This window comes from Ranitomeya imitator, chromosome 1 (genome assembly GCF_032444005.1).
Source record: "Ranitomeya imitator isolate aRanImi1 chromosome 1, aRanImi1.pri, whole genome shotgun sequence".
In the NCBI taxonomy this organism is placed as follows: domain Eukaryota; kingdom Metazoa; phylum Chordata; class Amphibia; order Anura; family Dendrobatidae; genus Ranitomeya; species Ranitomeya imitator.
In genome coordinates, this window is record NC_091282.1 from 1,167,724,261 (window position 1) to 1,167,743,014 (window position 18,754).

At 41.4% G+C, this 18,754-nt stretch overlaps 1 protein-coding gene across 3 annotated transcripts in view; it reads left to right on the forward strand.

Moving 5' to 3' along the window:
- The window catches only part of PPARGC1A (PPARG coactivator 1 alpha), a 140,904-nt gene that overhangs the window by 48,054 nt on the left and 74,096 nt on the right, over window positions 1-18,754 (forward strand). For 2 of the 3 annotated variants that reach the window (XM_069744668.1, XM_069744667.1), the window contains exon 3: window positions 12,636-12,830. In XM_069744668.1, the coding sequence (XP_069600769.1) occupies window positions 12,636-12,830 (195 nt within the window). Of the gene's footprint in view, window positions 1-12,635; window positions 12,892-18,754 lie in introns of those variants that run through there. The other variant, XM_069744669.1, reaches the window with a different exon arrangement.

Sequence of the window (18,754 nt, forward strand, 5' to 3'; positions counted from 1 at the left end):
AGTCACCGTTGAGTATATAGTGAGAAGCAGTGCTTCTAACCATGCCCCGGCACTGACTGACAGCCAGCACACTACTGATGCACTGCAGATCTGGCAGTCACTCAGTGAATGGGTATGGTTTCAGCCACTGCTTACTGTTTATTGAACGGTGACTAAAGTCACACCGGCCTCGTCTCTATGACTGAAAGCCGGAGACTGTGTGAAGGAATAAAGTTTATTTCCTCCCAGCAGTGGGGCTGTTAGTGTAGGCGCCGGGCAGCTTCAGAAAGCTATTAACACGCAGATTAACCCATATCTGCAGTGTAATAGCATTTGAGGATGTGACAGGTTCCCTTCAAAGGGAACCTGTCGCCCCAAAATCGATGGTGAGGTAAGCTCACCGTCATCAGGGGCTTATCTACAGCATTCTGTAATGCTGTAGATAAGCCGCCGATGTTACCTGAAATAGGAAAAAATACGTTAGATTATACTCACCCAGGGGCGGTCCCGCTGCGGTCTGGTCAAATGGGTGTCTCAGGTCTGCTCCGGTGCCTCCCATCTTCATTCCATGACGTCCTCTTCTGGGCTTCACGCGTCGGCTCCGGCGCAGGCGTACTTTGTCTGCCCTATTGAGGGCAGAGGAAAGTACTGCAGTGCGCAAGCGCCGGAAAGGTCAGAGAGGCCCAGTGCCTGCGCACTGCAATACTTTGCTCTGCCCTCAACAGGGCAGACAAAGTACGCCTGCGCCGGAGCCGACGCGTGAAGCCCAGAAGAGGACATCATGGAATGAAGATGGGAGGCGCTGTACCGGACCTGAGACACCCATCGGAGCAGGACCGCCCCTGGGTGAGTATAATCTAATGTCTTTTACTCCTCTTTCAGGTAACATCGGCGGCTTATCTACAGCATTACAGAATGCTGTAGATAAGCCCCTGATGACGGTGGGCTTACCTCACCATCGATTTTGGGGGTGACAGGTTCTCTTTAAGCATCCAGATTCTCAATAACTTCACAATCCTGGAGAAGCCAAAACTGGTCGTACATTTTCAAATGAATGAGTGCGTAAGTGAGAATGCATGAATTCAGAGGGAGAATGTTGGTATAAGGGGGAGTCAAAAGAGACAGTCTTTCTGCCAACAGCTTTCTAGGGCCCCCTTCACACGTCCAAACCACTACTGGAAAAACATGTACCGGGGTCATCCTTGTTTTCCATCAGTGTGCCATCAGTGTTTTTCTGGCATGGATAAAGAAAGAATGAAATTGCAATCCTTCTCCTATAATTTCCAATGTTAAACATGCATAACACATGGACAGAACACAGATTATACACTGATGCCATCGGTGTGCTGTTTGTATTTTTGACGGACCCATGGGCCTGTATTGGCCCCTGTCATCCATGCAGCCGGAAAAATACAGACGTTTCCGTGTGGACAAGTTCATAACACCATAGGTTATAATGGGAACTAGTGTTGTATCCATGAAAACAGATGCCGCATATATTGGAAAAATAATGTGAAAGGGGAACTAACATGTATGGACACCTTTTAAAGTAATTAAAGAGAAGCTGCCATCAAGTTTTTGTTAATTATATAATTTTAACATTTTTTACTATGTTTTTATTCTTACACTGTGTATATTAAAGAAATTTTTTTTAGTAAATTTCACCCTAGCCACTAGTCCCAATATTAGATTCCTGCTTCCTGTTGAGCACATGACCATCAGCAATAGTAGATTGACTGGGGCCCTATTTGTTTCTGTAGAAGCATTATCTGGGCACGCTCTAGTCAGGACCAAGGTCATTGGGAATGGTGGAACCTGTGTTATCATCTGTGTATAAAGGTGTTACCTGTCTCTGTAATTCCGTCTGTTATAGTAATGACTGCTGAAAAGTCATCTGTATAGGACCGGAAGTCTCAGTTCAATACAAGGTCTTTGTTCCTTATGAAAACGGAAAAAAAAAATATTTTTTTATAGATAGTAATGGAGGCGCGTCCCAGGAGATCCCATCTGTATTGCGGTGGGTAAATAGCAGCTTATACTGCACAATTCATTGATCAGTTGTTTAGCTACTGGCACCATGATGGCGATGGGTGGTATTTGCTGGCTATAGGTACTTTGGCAGCACTAACAGTGTTGCAATATATGCCATCTGTTAATAGCAGTAATAGCTATGAGTACTACCTCTTCTTAGTTAGTTGTAATATCTGAATAGTCATTGGAGATCATTATATTAGAAATAAGATCCATGGGTACAAAACCTCCTGCTGTTTTGCACAATATCCTTTTATATATTACTCTGTATTGTCATCTCCGTTCACCTTGTGTCTAAATAATTTTAATAATAAAGTTGTTACAGTTTGATACTTTATTAGACCTAGTATCATCTTTTTTCTTGTGGTGGTGTTATAAATAGTAATGTAGAAAATTAAAAAAAAGTATATAAAAATTACTTTCTCCATCAAAAAAATGATTTAAACAATAGATTTTATATTTTCTGGTGACACGTATTTTTTAAGTAAAGAACTCATTAACTGCTTTGATATGGCTAAAATATAAAATTTAAAGGCTAAGCAACATATTAACTAAAACCATGTGCACACGTTGAGTATATGCTGACTTTTTTACCTCAGTATTTGTAAGCCAAAATCAGGAGTGGGTGCTAATTACAGAAGTGGTGACGTGTTTCTATTAAGCCACGTTCACACGTTCAGCATTTGGTCAGTATTTTACCTCAGTATTTGAAAGCCAAAATCAGGAGTGGGTGCTAATTACAGAAGTGGTGACGTGTTTCTATTAGGCCACGTTCACACTAGCAGTATTTGTTCAGTATTTTACCTCAGTATTTGTAAGCCAAAATCAGGAGTGGGTGCTAAATACAGAAGTTATGATGTGTTTCTGTTATACTTTTCCTGTGATTTTTCCACTCCTGGTTTTGGCTTACAAATACTGATGTACAATGCTGACCAAGTACTGAACGCATGAATGTGGCCTTATAGTTCTGTAGCCTTTGGGATGGGGTTGTGATTAGTAAAGATTGAGCACTGAAACACTCGAGTGCTTGGTACTTGAATCGAGCATGTCGGACTCTTGGACTCGAATAATGGATGTGAATGTGAAACGCGAGCATTTTTCCAGAGGTCTCTCTCTTTCTCCCTCTCCAGTCCCCGGAGTTCTTCAGCACACAAATATTCCGTCTGACAGAGGAAACCCTCGACTCCCAACATGGGAATACCCCGCTTCAGGTCAACACTCAGCTCACATTATTAAAATGAGCTTTTTATGGGGACCCGAGCACTTGAGCACCACTCGATAGTCGTCACTGCTCAATACTCGATCGAACACCCAGATGCCCAATCAAGTATCGAGCAGTGCCGGTCACGCTCGCCCATCACTAGTTGTGATAACTGGTCCTTCAATATAAGGTGCCACCTTTGTGGTTTGTTTTTTGGTGTCATGCTAATAGCCCTTATGGACTAATTTTTCAAGAATTCATTCTGCATTGAGTATTACTGCCCTGACATGCAGGAACTTTTTGCAATTTTTGTCAATATTAGTGGCCCATGCAGTCTTAGCATTGAGATCAATGGAATATATTAGGTCTTGATGGCAATGAAAAAAGACATGTTATCAATTCCTGTTGTGTTTTAAAAATGCCGATTGAATAATGCTATTATCTCTTACACCCTGGCCTCTTTTATGACTTGACCCATAAATATGAACCGTCACTTACCGTGGTACGACCGACATGGTCGTAACATCCACGGCTGTGATATACCATCTGTCTGCCAAGAGAGTACCTGAGTCCTAAACTCAAAGCTCTTGGTATTCATCTCTATGTCAATATCTCCAGCTGACATCTCCAATATTTTATTCTGGTTCTTTCTGACTCTATCTTTATGGCAATGTCCCCAAGGAACAACTTTATAGGCGCCATATTTCATCATTCATTCATCTCCAAGACTTGTATGAAGAAGCGAGGCCTGTAGTATAAGAGGATGCAAATTCTGGACACCATAAAGCTATTGAATGCCCATGAAAAGCTACAGCGGATGGGTTTTTTTTTCTACCTTCAGATGAAAGGATGAGAGAAAAACTGCTTTCTAATCTATTATTTAGAAAGAAAGCAATATATCTCATTCAATTCTATATTCCCTAAAACAAATGTTCACGCGTAACCCTGTACATCACTCATTTTTCTTCATATATTATCCTGACACGCAGCCAAATAATGTATCGTATATACATTTTTTTTTTCCTATATCTGATTCTCTGCCAAGGAAAATTCTAGGGAAAAGGCCGTCAGGAAAAGAAAAATGTATTTTTAAGCTGATGTTATTTGCTTCTTTTTCTTATTGTATTTTTTAGAATAGTTGTACAGTTATTGGACAGAGCTTTCTTGTAAAGCCTTATATACCTTGAATTTAGATATTTTGCTTAAGGATCAAACCCTCACTTGGAATTTGGCAGTCGGATCGTTATGATGACTGTTTATACGTAAGTTATGAAAAAATTAGATTAGATTATAAATTGTGTGACATGAAACAGCAAAACTCTAAGCCACCATTGAAAACATGAAATAGATTTTTGGAGACATTTTTAGTATCAGATTGGTGGGGCCCGGCTCCTGGCACCTGCACTGTTCAGATCATTGATTGTGCTGTGGCGCACTGGAAGTCACATAGCGCCGTACATTGTATAGTAGCCTTGAGTGGTACTGCAAGCTTTCTCCCTTACGGCCCCTGGATGGTGTAAGGAAATGTGCCTTTTTGGATGCACTATGGCACCTTCAGTTGGCTGATCGGTAGGAGTGCTGAGCGTCAGACCCCCACTGACATAATGTTGATGACCCATTTATATTACATATTCCCTTAGATGTAAAAGGATTTTCTGGTACTTTAATTTTTTATCATATTCTATACGACATTGGTGGGATCCTACTTCTGTTTTGCTGATTGAAGGTGCTGCAATTGGCACAACTCCATACATTGTATAATGGCCGTGAATCGTACATATGCTTTTTACGTATGCCATACAAGTGATTGAGAAAAGCTGGTAGAACCATTCACGGCCACTACACGTTGTATGGAGCTGTGCCTTTTGGGGTGTGCTATGGGACCTTCAATCATCTGACCATTAGAAATGCTGAGTATTGAACCTCTACTGATCTAATTGTGATGACGTGTTCATTTAAGTTATTGTAAAGTGAAAATAACCCCTTTTTATAATGACGATGGTCCAGAGATCTTCTAATTATGCAGATTCTGCTCCTTTTGATGAACCACAACCAAACACAAATGAAGCATGACATGGAGGCTATTGAGAATGGCCAGATTTGCCAAGTTTGTATGAGTGACTCTATTTCCAATAATGACCATACAACATATTAGGGGTGATGGATTTTGTTCACAATTCTATGGGTAACATTTATTTTCATCCATTAACAATGGGAATCATTGCAAATGCTCACGTGGGACAACATGTTCCCTAATCACACCTTTAATTCTATAGCTCATATAAAAAAATCACCATAGAACATTACTCTAAGTGTAATTATCCAATTATGTTATTAAAGATCATATGGATCTGTCATCCTAACGCCCAAGAACACGACCCATGTCTGCGGGGCACTCGTTCTAATGAAATGAATACTGGCAGAAATCTGAAATTTTTCAAGCATGATTTTCCATGGTTTGGCTTCACAATGATTGAAATTCATCAATATTTCCAAGACTGTTGCTGGTTGGAACATATTCGTAAAATTGGTGCAAAAACTGCTCGAACGTGATAGGTTTGTGTATGGAAAGCATTCGTGCGCTCACAGCTGTGTTATCAGCAACTTAACAACCTTGGAAAGGCAATTCCAATTGCCTAATTCTTCACAGCAATGACTTTCAAGCTAGTCCTCATGGAGCCCAGTACAAGACAGAACTCAGAACATGTAAGCGATTGCCATCCAGTGGGCCGATACTTGATTTTCTCACTTTTCTCATACACACATACATGTACATATAATCATATATACATACTGTACATATAAACCTACAGTATATATATATACACTTGAGTGTGTGTTTTTCATAATACATCTTTGGTACATAGGTTGACTATATTTTATCTGCATTGTCGCAAACAACCTCATAGCCTATAAATGCATAATAACGGTGCCCAAAGTAGAAGAACAGAAGGTTTGTAGCGTAGGTGTTCCATGTACCCTAACCAGGCAAAAGAAATTATGGATTGACATCAACTAAGTCTCAGTCCATGCAGTTTATTAATCAGAATTAGTGATGACGAGCGAGTGTGCTCATTACTCGAGTTTTCCGTGCATGCTTGGGTTGTCTCCGAGTATTTTGGGCGTGCTCTTAGATTATGTTTGTGTCATCGCAGCTGCATGATTTGTGGCTGTTAGACAACCTGAATACATCGGGTGATTGCCTAACAAACTGGCAATCCCTACATGTGTTCAGTTTGTCTAACAGCTGCAAATCATGCAGCTGCGGGGACACAAACATAATCTACGAGCACGCCCAAAATACTCGGAGACAACCCAAGCATGCACGGAAAACTCGAGTAATGAGCACACTCTCTCATCACTAATCTGAATATGTCAAAAGATTACTTGGCTATGTGAACATGATCTAAAGTTTCCCGTGTAGATTAAAGCCAATCAGGTCACACCTCCTCAATTCAGTTGATTGCCAGTTGTTAGCTGTTGGCCAAATAAAAATTTGGATGACATCCATGTCACTCTACATTCCCATATACAGGAATGATCGACTCAACTGCTGCCGAGGAGTCTTATATCTGCCCCAAACCAAAGGAACCATGATTGCAATTCAACAGGCCAGATCCTTTGCTCCCCTGAAATCATCTTTAGAGGCAAAGTCTGGCGGTCTCCATACACATTAGACTGGCTATCGCTCCTGCCCATATCAGCGAGTTTGGCTGACTTTATTCTAAAGTGTATGGAGGCCTGAAATGTGACCACACACCTTACCTGTTGTCTTTGGCTCATGTTTTTTTCTGACCTCCTTTCACAATAAGAAGAGGAAGATAGGGTTTATCACTCTTGAAAAAAGCATTGCCGGATCTTTTCTTATTCAACATGTAAAACATGAATGTCGGACGAAAACTTACGCAATACAGATTTGCAATGGATTTGGGTGGCATTAATCCTTTTTATTGTATAAGGGCAATTCACATAACACCTAAGGACAGATGTTAGAGAAAAGCTAGATGGGACCTGTTGCATCTGAGCATGTCCTATACTTGGTCACCATAGTTGTTGCCTTACTCCTTAGTATGGGTGTCTAGATGTGGTTTGGGGAACATGGATGCGTGATATTAGTCAGATCGAACATTATATTACTGAGGTGTATCCACAGTATTATTTGTAGCATGGAGACAAAATATATATTTATTTCTGGTGAAACAAAACAACAAGAGTAAATGTATCTTCTGATCCATTGAGAGGTGAGTAGAAGACATTAAGAAGCTTTATCACTTCAAGTGTGGTTTGATGTGTCCAGGATTAGGTGTGAGGGTGTTATAAAGTGCCAATCTTTTTACCAGTTGTAATTTGACCATTAAACAGTATTCCTCTTTGATGCTGGCACAGCCTATAAATATGGCTGTCTCCAAATTGATTAAGGGGCGCTTTAAGTGACAAAATCGAATATTCTCTCTTGTTATCTCGCAGAACAATTGGTTCCGAGCTTGTGTTCTTCCCACCTTTTGATTGATTTCCCGAACTCCATCCATCCCTCCGCAGTTAATAAATTTGTTTCTATATAAATAGCAATTTGCGATAATTAGAAATAATGGCTTCGTCAAAAATATAAAGGTTACCTTGCAGAGTCATTTTAGTAAGTAATGGGCTGCTCTGCCATGTCACTTTCTAAACAGACATGTGTTAGTCGGCAAGTGCGCCTTATTTATTGTGACGTTGATTTATTTGCTGTGTAAATTGGGACACGGGCGATAATATAATGTGACATTAATTGTTTAGCGAAGTCATCTTTGTTACATACGGAGCTTTCTCCTGAGCTTTTGATTGCTGAAACTTGTAGAAAACTAATTGAGACTGCTCCGTAGAAGACCTGTGCCCACGATATGTGTCAGCCGGAGCCCGGTGCCAGTCTATCTATGACTGCAGTAACTAATCACCCACTTTGTACATTCATTGTCTCTAGGCAGAATGCTGAAATGGAGTGTAAGAGGCTTCACTTGTGATATGATAATAGATATTGGCTTTGATATTGTGCCAGTTTTTGTAGATTTATATGTAAATATTGGCCAAGCTTACCCGAGGCCTGGAATACAGTAAATAAAACAGGCCGTGGTTTACCGGTAGACGGTCTACCGTAGACCCATTGTATGTGTTTAATGCACAGGCACTGCTTTGTCTCCACTGACAAATGCAGAAAGAGTGCGCTGTTAGGTGACAGCTTTGACTTTTAGTGTCACACATTCACTCCGTAAACAGCCAAGATTGTGCCACAGCTGGAGAGATGGCACCATGCCATAGCAATATAGGGCATCTGTTTGACTGCACTGCAAAGCCCCTCTCACAGCTTAATAAATTGCTTACTGATTTGTTCTGTTCTGGAAAGTTGTATCCATTTATTTTAGCTTCTATACAATCTTTTTTTTTTTTGTGTGAAGATTTTTACTGCTGGAGAAGTTTGACATCCAAGGATCTAACAATTGCCGTCATCTTCCGTTGTACGCAGGCCTGTCTGTATCATTAGTGTGGCCATTATGTTAAAAATGTATGCTGATGGCAAAAAAAGAGGGCACGGTTATTTGCTTACGTGGTGATCTATAGGGGGTTTATCTAGGAAAGTGGATAACTAATATATTAAATGTGAACTGGCCGTATGAACATGTTACTTTGGCAGGAGCGTTTGAAAAGCCAGCAATGTTTGCAAATCATTGCTTCTCTCAGACCTAGACCATAGATAATGCTCTTATTTATTGCCAACAGGCCAGGTTATCAGTATACCTCCAGCTATAGAAGAAATGGCCAATATATATAGCTGATAAGTGGTCTTCCTGGGTCCTAAAGATAATGCTGGTCGCGCCTGGACAACATTTCTCTAATATGAATCAACACCGAGACATGTCATGAATCTTATGATAAGATATGAACAGTATTTTTGTACATATTGGTTTGGATGGATAATTTTAACATCATTTATTATTAATAATACTAATATGATCTTGCTGAATGAATCTAAGGTTTAATAACCATGGTAGCCTCACTTAGGCTACGTTCACATTCGCGTCTTTGGACGCAGCGTCTTCGCCGCAAAACAACGCATGCGTCATGCGTCCCTATCTTTAACATTGGGGACGCATGGGCATGCGTTGTCATGCATTTTGGTGCATTTCGCGACGCATGCGTCGTTTCAGCGCACCTGGCAGGGCACGGCAAACGCAACATGTTGCATTTTTTCTGCATCCAAAATTTAAAAAAAAAAAACGCATGCGTCGCACTTGCGTCGCATTTGCGTCGTTGATGCTTCAAAACCCCCATTGAAGTGTATTGGCAACGCAGAAAACGCAAGTACTTGCGTTGTTGTGCGTTGTACGACGCATGCGTTCTTTAATTAAAAAATAGGATAAGTGTATAGACGGTGTCTAGACACTGAAAAGACCCTATATATATAAAAAAAGGTTGAACGCATGCGTCAAAAAAGCCTGCGTTTTACATGCGTCTTTCGTGCGTCGTGCGTTGCGTCCACGACCCTGCGTCCAAAGACGCGAATGTGAACGTAGCCTTACTGGGATTCCTTGACAAAGAAATTAGTTCTGCTGACCAACTTTCTGTCTCTACAGACACACACGGATTATTGTATCAATATTGTTTAATTGTTTTTTTGAGAATCAAAAAAATAAACCAGAGTGGAAAGTGATTGACTTGAAATTGGGTTATCCTCTGCTGGACCTTTAAGGCCGGCGTCACACTAGCGAGTTTTACGGACGTATGAGCGCAGAAAATACGTCTGGAAAATACGCATTGCACACGGCCCAGTGAATCTCTATGGGGCAGCTCCTTTCTGCCTTATATTACGCATCCGTAATATATGGTATGTTACGGGCATAGAAATTCGCAGCATGCTGCGTTTGTCAGCATATTGCACAAAAAATACGCCAATGAAAGTCTATGGGGGCGAGAAAATTAAGGATTACACACGGACCATGCGTGTGACTTGCGAGAAATACGCACCGGTGTTCTATAGAAAAGCCGGCAATTCAGCACGGTTTACAGTAAAATCACACTGACAGCTTACAATAGAATAGGTAGAATAAATGTGTACACATAGAATAGGTGTATATATATATATATATATATATATATATATATAATGTGTGTGTCAGTCATATATATATATTTATATTTAATTCAGCGCTAGATAGCATAAATGTCGGTAATTCAATTGCCGGCTTTTGCTATCTCCTTCACAAACCCGACATGATATGAGACATGGTTTACATACAGTAAACCATCTCATATCCCTTCTTTTATTACATATTCCTCTTTAGTAATGTAAGAAGAAGTGTCTTTGTGTCAAATTTGGGGTTTCTAGATATTAAAATAAAGGGTTAAATCCTGGAAAAAATTGGCGTGGGCTCCCACGCAATTTTCTCCGCCAGAGTGGGAAAGCCAGTGACTGGCAGATATTAATAGCCTGGAGAGGGACCATGGTTATAGGACCCCCCCCCCCCCCCGGCTAAAAACATCTGCCCCCAGCCACCCCAAAAAAGGCACATCTGTAGGATGTGCCTATTCCGGCATTTAGCCTCTCTCTTCCCACTCTCCTGTAGTGGTGGAATATGGGGTAATGAAGGGTTAATGTCACCTTGCTATTGTAAGGTGACATTAAGCCAGGTTAATAATGGAGAGGAGTCAATTATGACACCTATCCATTATTAATCCATTAGTACGAAATGGTTAATAAAACACACACACATTATTAAAAAGTATTTTACTGAAGTAAAGACACATGGTGTTTTAATATTTTATTATACTCTTAATCCACCTGAAGACCCTTGTCACCTGAAACAAAGTTAAAAAAAACAAACAACAATATTCCATACCTTCCGTCATTACAGTCTTGTCCCACGCTGTAAATACATCTGAAAGGGTTAAATCATTTTACACCCAGGAGCCTGCTAATGCAGCTGTGCTCCTGACTGTAAAACTTGGTGAATGAATGGAATGCAGGGGAATGTACTGTAGTTACCTCGATTCGCGGTGATGCGCCCTCTGCTGGATGAACTCATATGAACTCGAGCCTGGGAACTTTTCAGAATATTTTCCTTACCAAATAGTGTCATGTACACAAGGTCAGTGATAGACCAAATTTAGACTTTTGACGACTCCACAAATCTGTTTGACTTTTTAAGTATTTTTAAGCCCCCATACACATTAGATCAAAGTACGTTGCTTGTTGAACTATCATAATACCGATACAGACATACATCAGTAGTCATTCCACATTGTCATAAAGGTTTTATGACATCGGACTACTAACAAATGGTCGTTCTGGTAATATTCTTTGGATAAAAGGTCATTCATGGATGATCTATCTTTGATCAAAAGAACTTTAATCCAAAAATGATAAACATGGCAGACTTCACTTGAAACGATGAATGCCTGTGATTGGTCAGCTATCGCAATCATTTGTTCTTGAGTTTTTACCCAAGATTGATGGATTTGGTCGATGGTGGAATGTATGTTTATGGAGCATTTAATCAGCAGCAGAAGACAACTCAACAATGTCCCTGCCTTGCTGCTATCTGTCTTAGGGCTCACTCACACGAGCATATAACTCCAAAGAATCCGATGTTAAATGTATGTGTCCCTGGCCTCTGTTGAATTATCTACTTTTGGCTACATGATTGACATCCATTCATGTCTCATAGACTGATGCTCTTTAAAATCATCTAGATTTTTCTGATCATTGTGGTTGTTGTTTCAAGGAAAACAGGCAATTGCAATAAAAGGTTTATCACGTATACATAGTGACTGGTAATGTTAGAATTTAAAAGGTTATTACATTTCAGGACACCTTAGTGGAAGGATGTTCGAGATACAACAGTGCTCACGTTACATGCTATTGACCAATCTGCCATTATGGTTTCCTACATTACGATATGGATTATATGGTTGAAACTGTAGATACAGGATGTGTAGTGCACACTATTATGCCTATAGGTGTCCATAGTCCTAAAAGATGTTTTGTTAATTGGCTTTCATGGGGTAAAGGGAGATAAGCATCTTCCAAGCAGTTATCTCAGGGGAAACCATAAAATTGGTCAGGAAATCCAACCTGTCCAATCTATTTTTCCATTGACCTCTGACACTGGTAGAAAGATCATTGCACTAAACAGAAGTTTACTCGTCATCTTGGCTAACGGATGTGCGTGTGGCCTCTGATGGGCTTTGCTGTGACACCATACTTCAGGAACCCCATAGTAAATCCTGCATCAAGGCCATAAAGCCGCCAGTTAACAACAGCTAATGATAAGCCAGTGACATCTAATTATAAACCAGTGACATTGAATGTATGTACTTGGTGTAGGGTGACTACTGGTGGAATGATGGCAGTTTATTATATTATTGACACTTTCAATTATTGGTCTTGCAGAAAATAGAAGAGGAGAATGAAGAAAACCTGCTAGCAGTTCTTACTGAGACACTGGACAGTCTCCCAGTGGATGAGGATGGATTGCCTTCATTTGATGCACTGACAGATGGAGATGTGACCAGTGAACATGATCCCAGCCTTTCATCTATGCCTGACGGCACCCCTCCAACACAGGAGGCAGAAGAGCCGTCACTAGTAAGAACCCTTCCTACTGTTTAACAGGAATTGGATGTGCCTCTGGCTACCCCCTGCATGGGTATGATGTAGTCAAAATAAGGTTTGGACTTTAATTTTAGGTCTAAAAAAAAGAATGACGTAGCTGTAATAAGATTGCACATGAAATGCTGGCCTTTGAGTTGGGAAGTGCATGGATGCTTTTTATATAGGGAGGTTTATTTTTAACTTCTAACATTGATTTGAAATGTTATCTGGGACCCATGATCAATATCATCCATTTCACCACTTTCAAGGCAAGAGTGCTCTTCTCCTGGCTTATTGACCAGATCACAGATACTTGCGTGTAACCTCAAATTATTTTAGTCACTGTAATGGAATTGTCCGTACTTGGCCAAAGGAGGTGCTTCAAAGCAATGTGATGGGAAGGTGTTAGTAAATGAGGTCAGGGACAAATCTCCCTATTTACTTCTGCTCTAATACGTAATATGAAGAGGATGGTAGGAATCTAGGTTTGCATTTAAACAGATATTTGGGAAGTCTACTTCCCAGGCTTTTTTTTTTTCAGGGAGGACCCGCCACTTGGCAATAATATGTAATTCCTTTGTCTGGTCAAAATTCGGCTGTTCTCTTTTGTTTCTGTATTTCCATTCCTTAGATATGGTCCCATCTTTCCTTTATATAAAGCCAGTTTTGGTATAGCCAAGAAAAGTGAGATGGGGGTGTAATTCTCCTGAAGACACCCTCAAAGAAGATGTGAAGGCAATGCCCCTTGGCTAGCAAGACTAGATTCACATACAAGGAAGATGTGGCCATATTTCAGGGACGGAGAGCCTATAAGAACAAGCCGAGCTATAATGTAAAGCATCACAGAAGGAACCTCAGCCATGTACAGGTGCATCTCACAAAAGTAGAATATAATCAAAATGTGTATTTATTTCAGTTCTTCAATACATAAAGTGAAAGTCATATATAATATAGAGTCATTACAAACAGAGTGATCTATTTCAAGTGTTTATTTCTGTTAATGTTGATGATTATGGCTTACAGCCAATGAAAACCCCAAAGTCATTATCTCAGTAAATTAGAATACTTTATAACACCAGCTTGAAAAAATGATTTTAACATCCGAAATGCTGGCCTACTGAAATGTATGATCAGTAAATGACTCAATACTTGGTCGGGGCTCCTTTTGCATCAATTACTGCATCAATCTGGTGAGGCATGGAGGTGATCAGCCTGTGGCGCTGCTGAGGTGTTATGGAGGCCCAGGTTGCATTCATAGCAGCCTTCAGCTCATTAGCATTGTTGGGTCTGGTGTCTCTTATCTTTCTCTTGACAATACCCCATATATTCTCTTTGGGGTTAAGGTCAGATGAGTTTGCTGGCCAATCAAGCACAGTGATACTGTTGTTTTTAAACCAGGTATTTTTACTTTTGGCAGTGTGGGAAGGTGCCAAGTCCTGATGGAGAAAGAAATTCCCATCTCCAAAAAGCTTGTCGGCAGAGGGAATCATGAGGTGCTCTAAAATATCCTGGTAGATAGCTGTTCTGGCATTGGTCTTGATAAAACACAGTGGACCTACACCAGCAGATGACATGGCTCCCGAAACCATCAATGATTGTGGATATTTCACACTAGACCTTGGAAATCAAGGTCCCAGAGTCTGGAGGAAGAGTGGAGAGGCCAAAATCCAAGCTGCTTGAGGTCTAGTGTGAATTTTCCACAATCAGTGATGGTTTAGGGAGCCATGTCATCTGCTGGTTTAGGTCCCCTGTGTTTGATCAAGACCAAAGTCAGCGGCAGCCGTCTACTTGGAAATTTTATAGCACTTCATGCTTCTCTCTGCCGACAAGCTTTTTGGAGATGGAAATTTCATTCTCCAGCAGGACTTGGCACCTGTCCACACTGGCAAAAGTACCAAAACTGGTTTAAAAACAACAGTATCACTGTGCTTGATTGGCCAACAAACTCGCCTGACCTTAACCTTACAGACAATATATGGGGTATTGTCAAGAGGAAGATTATAGACACCAAACGCAACAATGCAGATGAGTTGAAGGCTGCTATCAAAGCAACCTGGGCTTCCATAACACCTCAGCAATGCCACAGGCTGATCGCCTCCATGCCACACCGCATTGATGAAGTAATTGATGCAAAAGGAGTCCCGACCAAGTATTGAGTGCATTTACGGAACATGCATTTCAGATGTTAAAATCATTTTTTCAAGCTGGTGTTATAAAGTATTCTAATTTACTGAGATAATGACGTTTGGGTTTTCTTTGGCTGTAAGCCGTAATCATCAATATTAAAAGAAATAAACACTTGAAATAGATCACTCTGTATGTAATGACTCTATATAATATACGAGTTTCACTTTATGTATTGAAAAACTGAAATAAATTAACTTTTTGATGATATTCTAATTTTGTGAGATGCACCTGTATCTATAGAATAAAGGTCTGGTAACTCATTCTCTATCACTTTAAAAGGGGTATGCTTTTGTAAAAGGTGTAATTCCATGTGTGTAATATATCAATATAGGAAAGTATGAGAATACAGCACGCCATGGAGCCATGAGAAGACCTCTGTATGTCTCCAGTTCATAGAGATATATCATGGGCCTATACCAGACTATGGGTGCCACATTACAGATCTGATACAGTATGGGCCTTTACCAGGCTATGGGTGCCACATTACAGATCTGATACAGTATGGGCCTATACCAGGCTAGGGGTGCCACATTACAGATCTGGTACAGTATGGGCCTATACCAGGCTAGGGGTGCCACATTACAGATCTGGTACAGTATGGGCCTATACCAGACTATGGGTGCCACATTACAGATCTGATACAGTATGATCCTATACCAGGCTATGAGTGCCACATTACAGATCTGGTACATTATAGGCCTATATTAGGCTGTGAGTGGCACATTACAGATCTGGTACAGTATGGGCCTATACCAGGCTATGGGTGCCACAGTACAGATCTGGTACAGTATGGGCCTATTCCAGGCTATGAGTGCCACATTACAGATCTTGTACAGTATGGGCCTATACCAGGCTATGGGTTCCACATTACAGATCTGGTACAGTATGGGCCTATACCAGGCTATGGGTGCCACATTACAGATCTGGTACAGTATGTGCCTATACCAGGCTATTGGTGCCACAGTACAGATCTGGTACAGTATGGGCCTATTCCAGGCTATGAGTGCCACATTACAGATCTTGTACAGTATGGGCCTATACCAGGCTATGGGTGCCACATTACAGATCTGGTACAGTATGGGCCTATATCAGGCTATGGGTGCCACATTACAGATCTGGTACAGTATGGGTCTCTACCAGCCTATGGGTGCCACATTACAGATCTGGTACAATATGGGTTTATACCAGGCTATGGGTGCCACATTACAGATCTGGTACAATATGGGCAGCACGGTGGCGCAGTGGTTAGCACTACAGCCTTGCAGCGCTGGGGTCCTGGGTTCTAATCCCACCCAGGACAACATCTGCAAAGAGTTTGTATGTTCTCTCCGTGTTTGCGTGGGTTTCCTCCGGGCACTCCGGTTTCCTCCCACATTCCAAAGACATACTGATAGGAATTCTAGATTGTGAGCCCAATCGGGGACAGTGATGATAATGTGTGCAAAACTGTAAAGCGCTGCGGAATATGTTAGCGCTATATAAAAATAAAGATTATTATTATAATATGGGTTTATACCAGGCTATGAGTGCCACATTACAGATCTGGTACATTATAGGCCTATATTAGGCTGTGAGTGGCACATTACAGATCTGGTACAGTATGAGCCTATACCAGGCTATGTGTGCCACAGTACATGTCTGGTACATTATGGGCCTATACCAGGCTATGGGTTCCACATTACAGGTCTGGTACAGTATGGGCCTATACCAGGCTACGGGTGCCACATTACAGATCTTGTACAGTATGGGTCTCTTCCAGCCTATGGGTGCCACATTACAGATCTGGTACAGTATGAGCCTATACCAGGCTATGTGTGCCACAGTACATGTCTGGTACATTATGGGCCTATACGAGGCTATGAGTGCCACATTACAGATCTAGTACAGTATGGGCCTATACCAGGCTATGGGTGCCACATTACAGATCTGGTACAGTATGGGCCTATACCAGCCTATGGGTGCCACAGTACAGATCTGGTAGAGTATAGACTTATATTAGGCTATGAGTGCCACATTAAATGTCTGGTACAGTTTGAGCCTATACCAGGTTATGGGTGCCGCATTACAGGTCTGGTACAGTATGGGTCTCTTCCAGCCTATGAGTGCCACATTACAGATCTGGTACAGTATGAGCCTATACCAGGCTATGTGTGCCACAGTACATGTCTGGTACATTATGGGCCTATACGAGGCTATGAGTGCCACATTACAGATCTAGTACAGTATGGGCCTATACCAGGCTATGGGTGCCACATTACAGATCTGGTACAGTATGGGCCTTTACCAGGCTATGGGTGCCACATTACAGATCTGGTACAGTATGGGCCTATACGAGGCTATGAGTGTCACATTACAGATCTGGTACAGTATGGGTTTATACCAGGCTATGGGTGCCACATTACAGGTCTGGTACAGTATGGGCCTATACCAGGCTATGGGTGCCACATTATAGATCTGGTACAGTATGGACCTATACCAGGCTATGAGTGTCACATTACAGATCTGGTACAGTATGGGTTTATACCAGGCTATGGGTGCCACATTACAGGTCTGGTACAGTATGGGCCTATACCAGGCTATGGGTGCCACATTATAGATCTGGTACAGTATGGACCTATACCAGGCTATGAGTGTCACATTACAGGTCTGGTACAGTATGGGCCTATACCAGACTATGGGTGCCACATTACAGATCTGGTACAGTATGGGTCTCTTCCAGCCTATGGGTGCCACATTACAGATCTGGTACAATATGGGTTTATACCAGGCTATGAGTGCCACATTACAGATCTGGTACAATATGGGCCTATACCAGCCTATGGGTGCCACATTACAGGTCTGGTACAGTATGGGCCTATACCAGGCTATGGGTGCCACATTATAGATCTGGTACAGTATGGACCTATACCAGGCTATGAGTGCCACATTACAGATCTGGTACAGTATGGGCCTATACCAGGCTATGGGTGCCACATTATAGATCTGGTACAGTATGGACCTATACCAGGCTATGAGTGTCACATTACAGATCTGGTACAGTATGGGTCTCTTCCAGCCTATGGGTGCCACATTACAGATCTGGTACAATATGGGTTTATACCAGGCTATGAGTGCCACATTACAGATCTGGTACAATATGGGCCTATACCAGCCTATGGGTGCCACATTACAGGTCTGGTACAGTATGGGCCTATACCAGGCTATGGGTGCCACATTATAGATCTGGTACAGTATGGACCTATACCAGGCTATGAGTGCCACATTATAGATCTGGTACAGTATGGACCTATACCAGGCTATGGGTGCCACATTATAGATCTGGTACAGTATGGACCTATACCAGGCTATGAGTGCCACATTATAGATCTGGTACAGTATGGACCTATACCAGGCTATGAGTGCCACATTACAGGTCTGGTACAGTATGGGTCTCTTCCAGCCTATGGGTGCCACATTACAGATCTGGTACAATATGGGTTTATACCAGGCTATGAGTGCCACAGTACAGATCTGGTATAATATGGGTTTATACCAGGCTATGGGTGCCACATTACATGTCTGGTGTAGTATGGGTTTATACCAGGCTGTGGTGCTTATTACAGATTTGTACGTCATGGACATCTGTTTGCATGAAATGAAAGACAAAAGTATGTATATTTATTTTTTAGAGTTAAAAACATACGCCTATTGTCTGTACATGTGGGACCTGATCTGTTAACAAAGAAACTGCA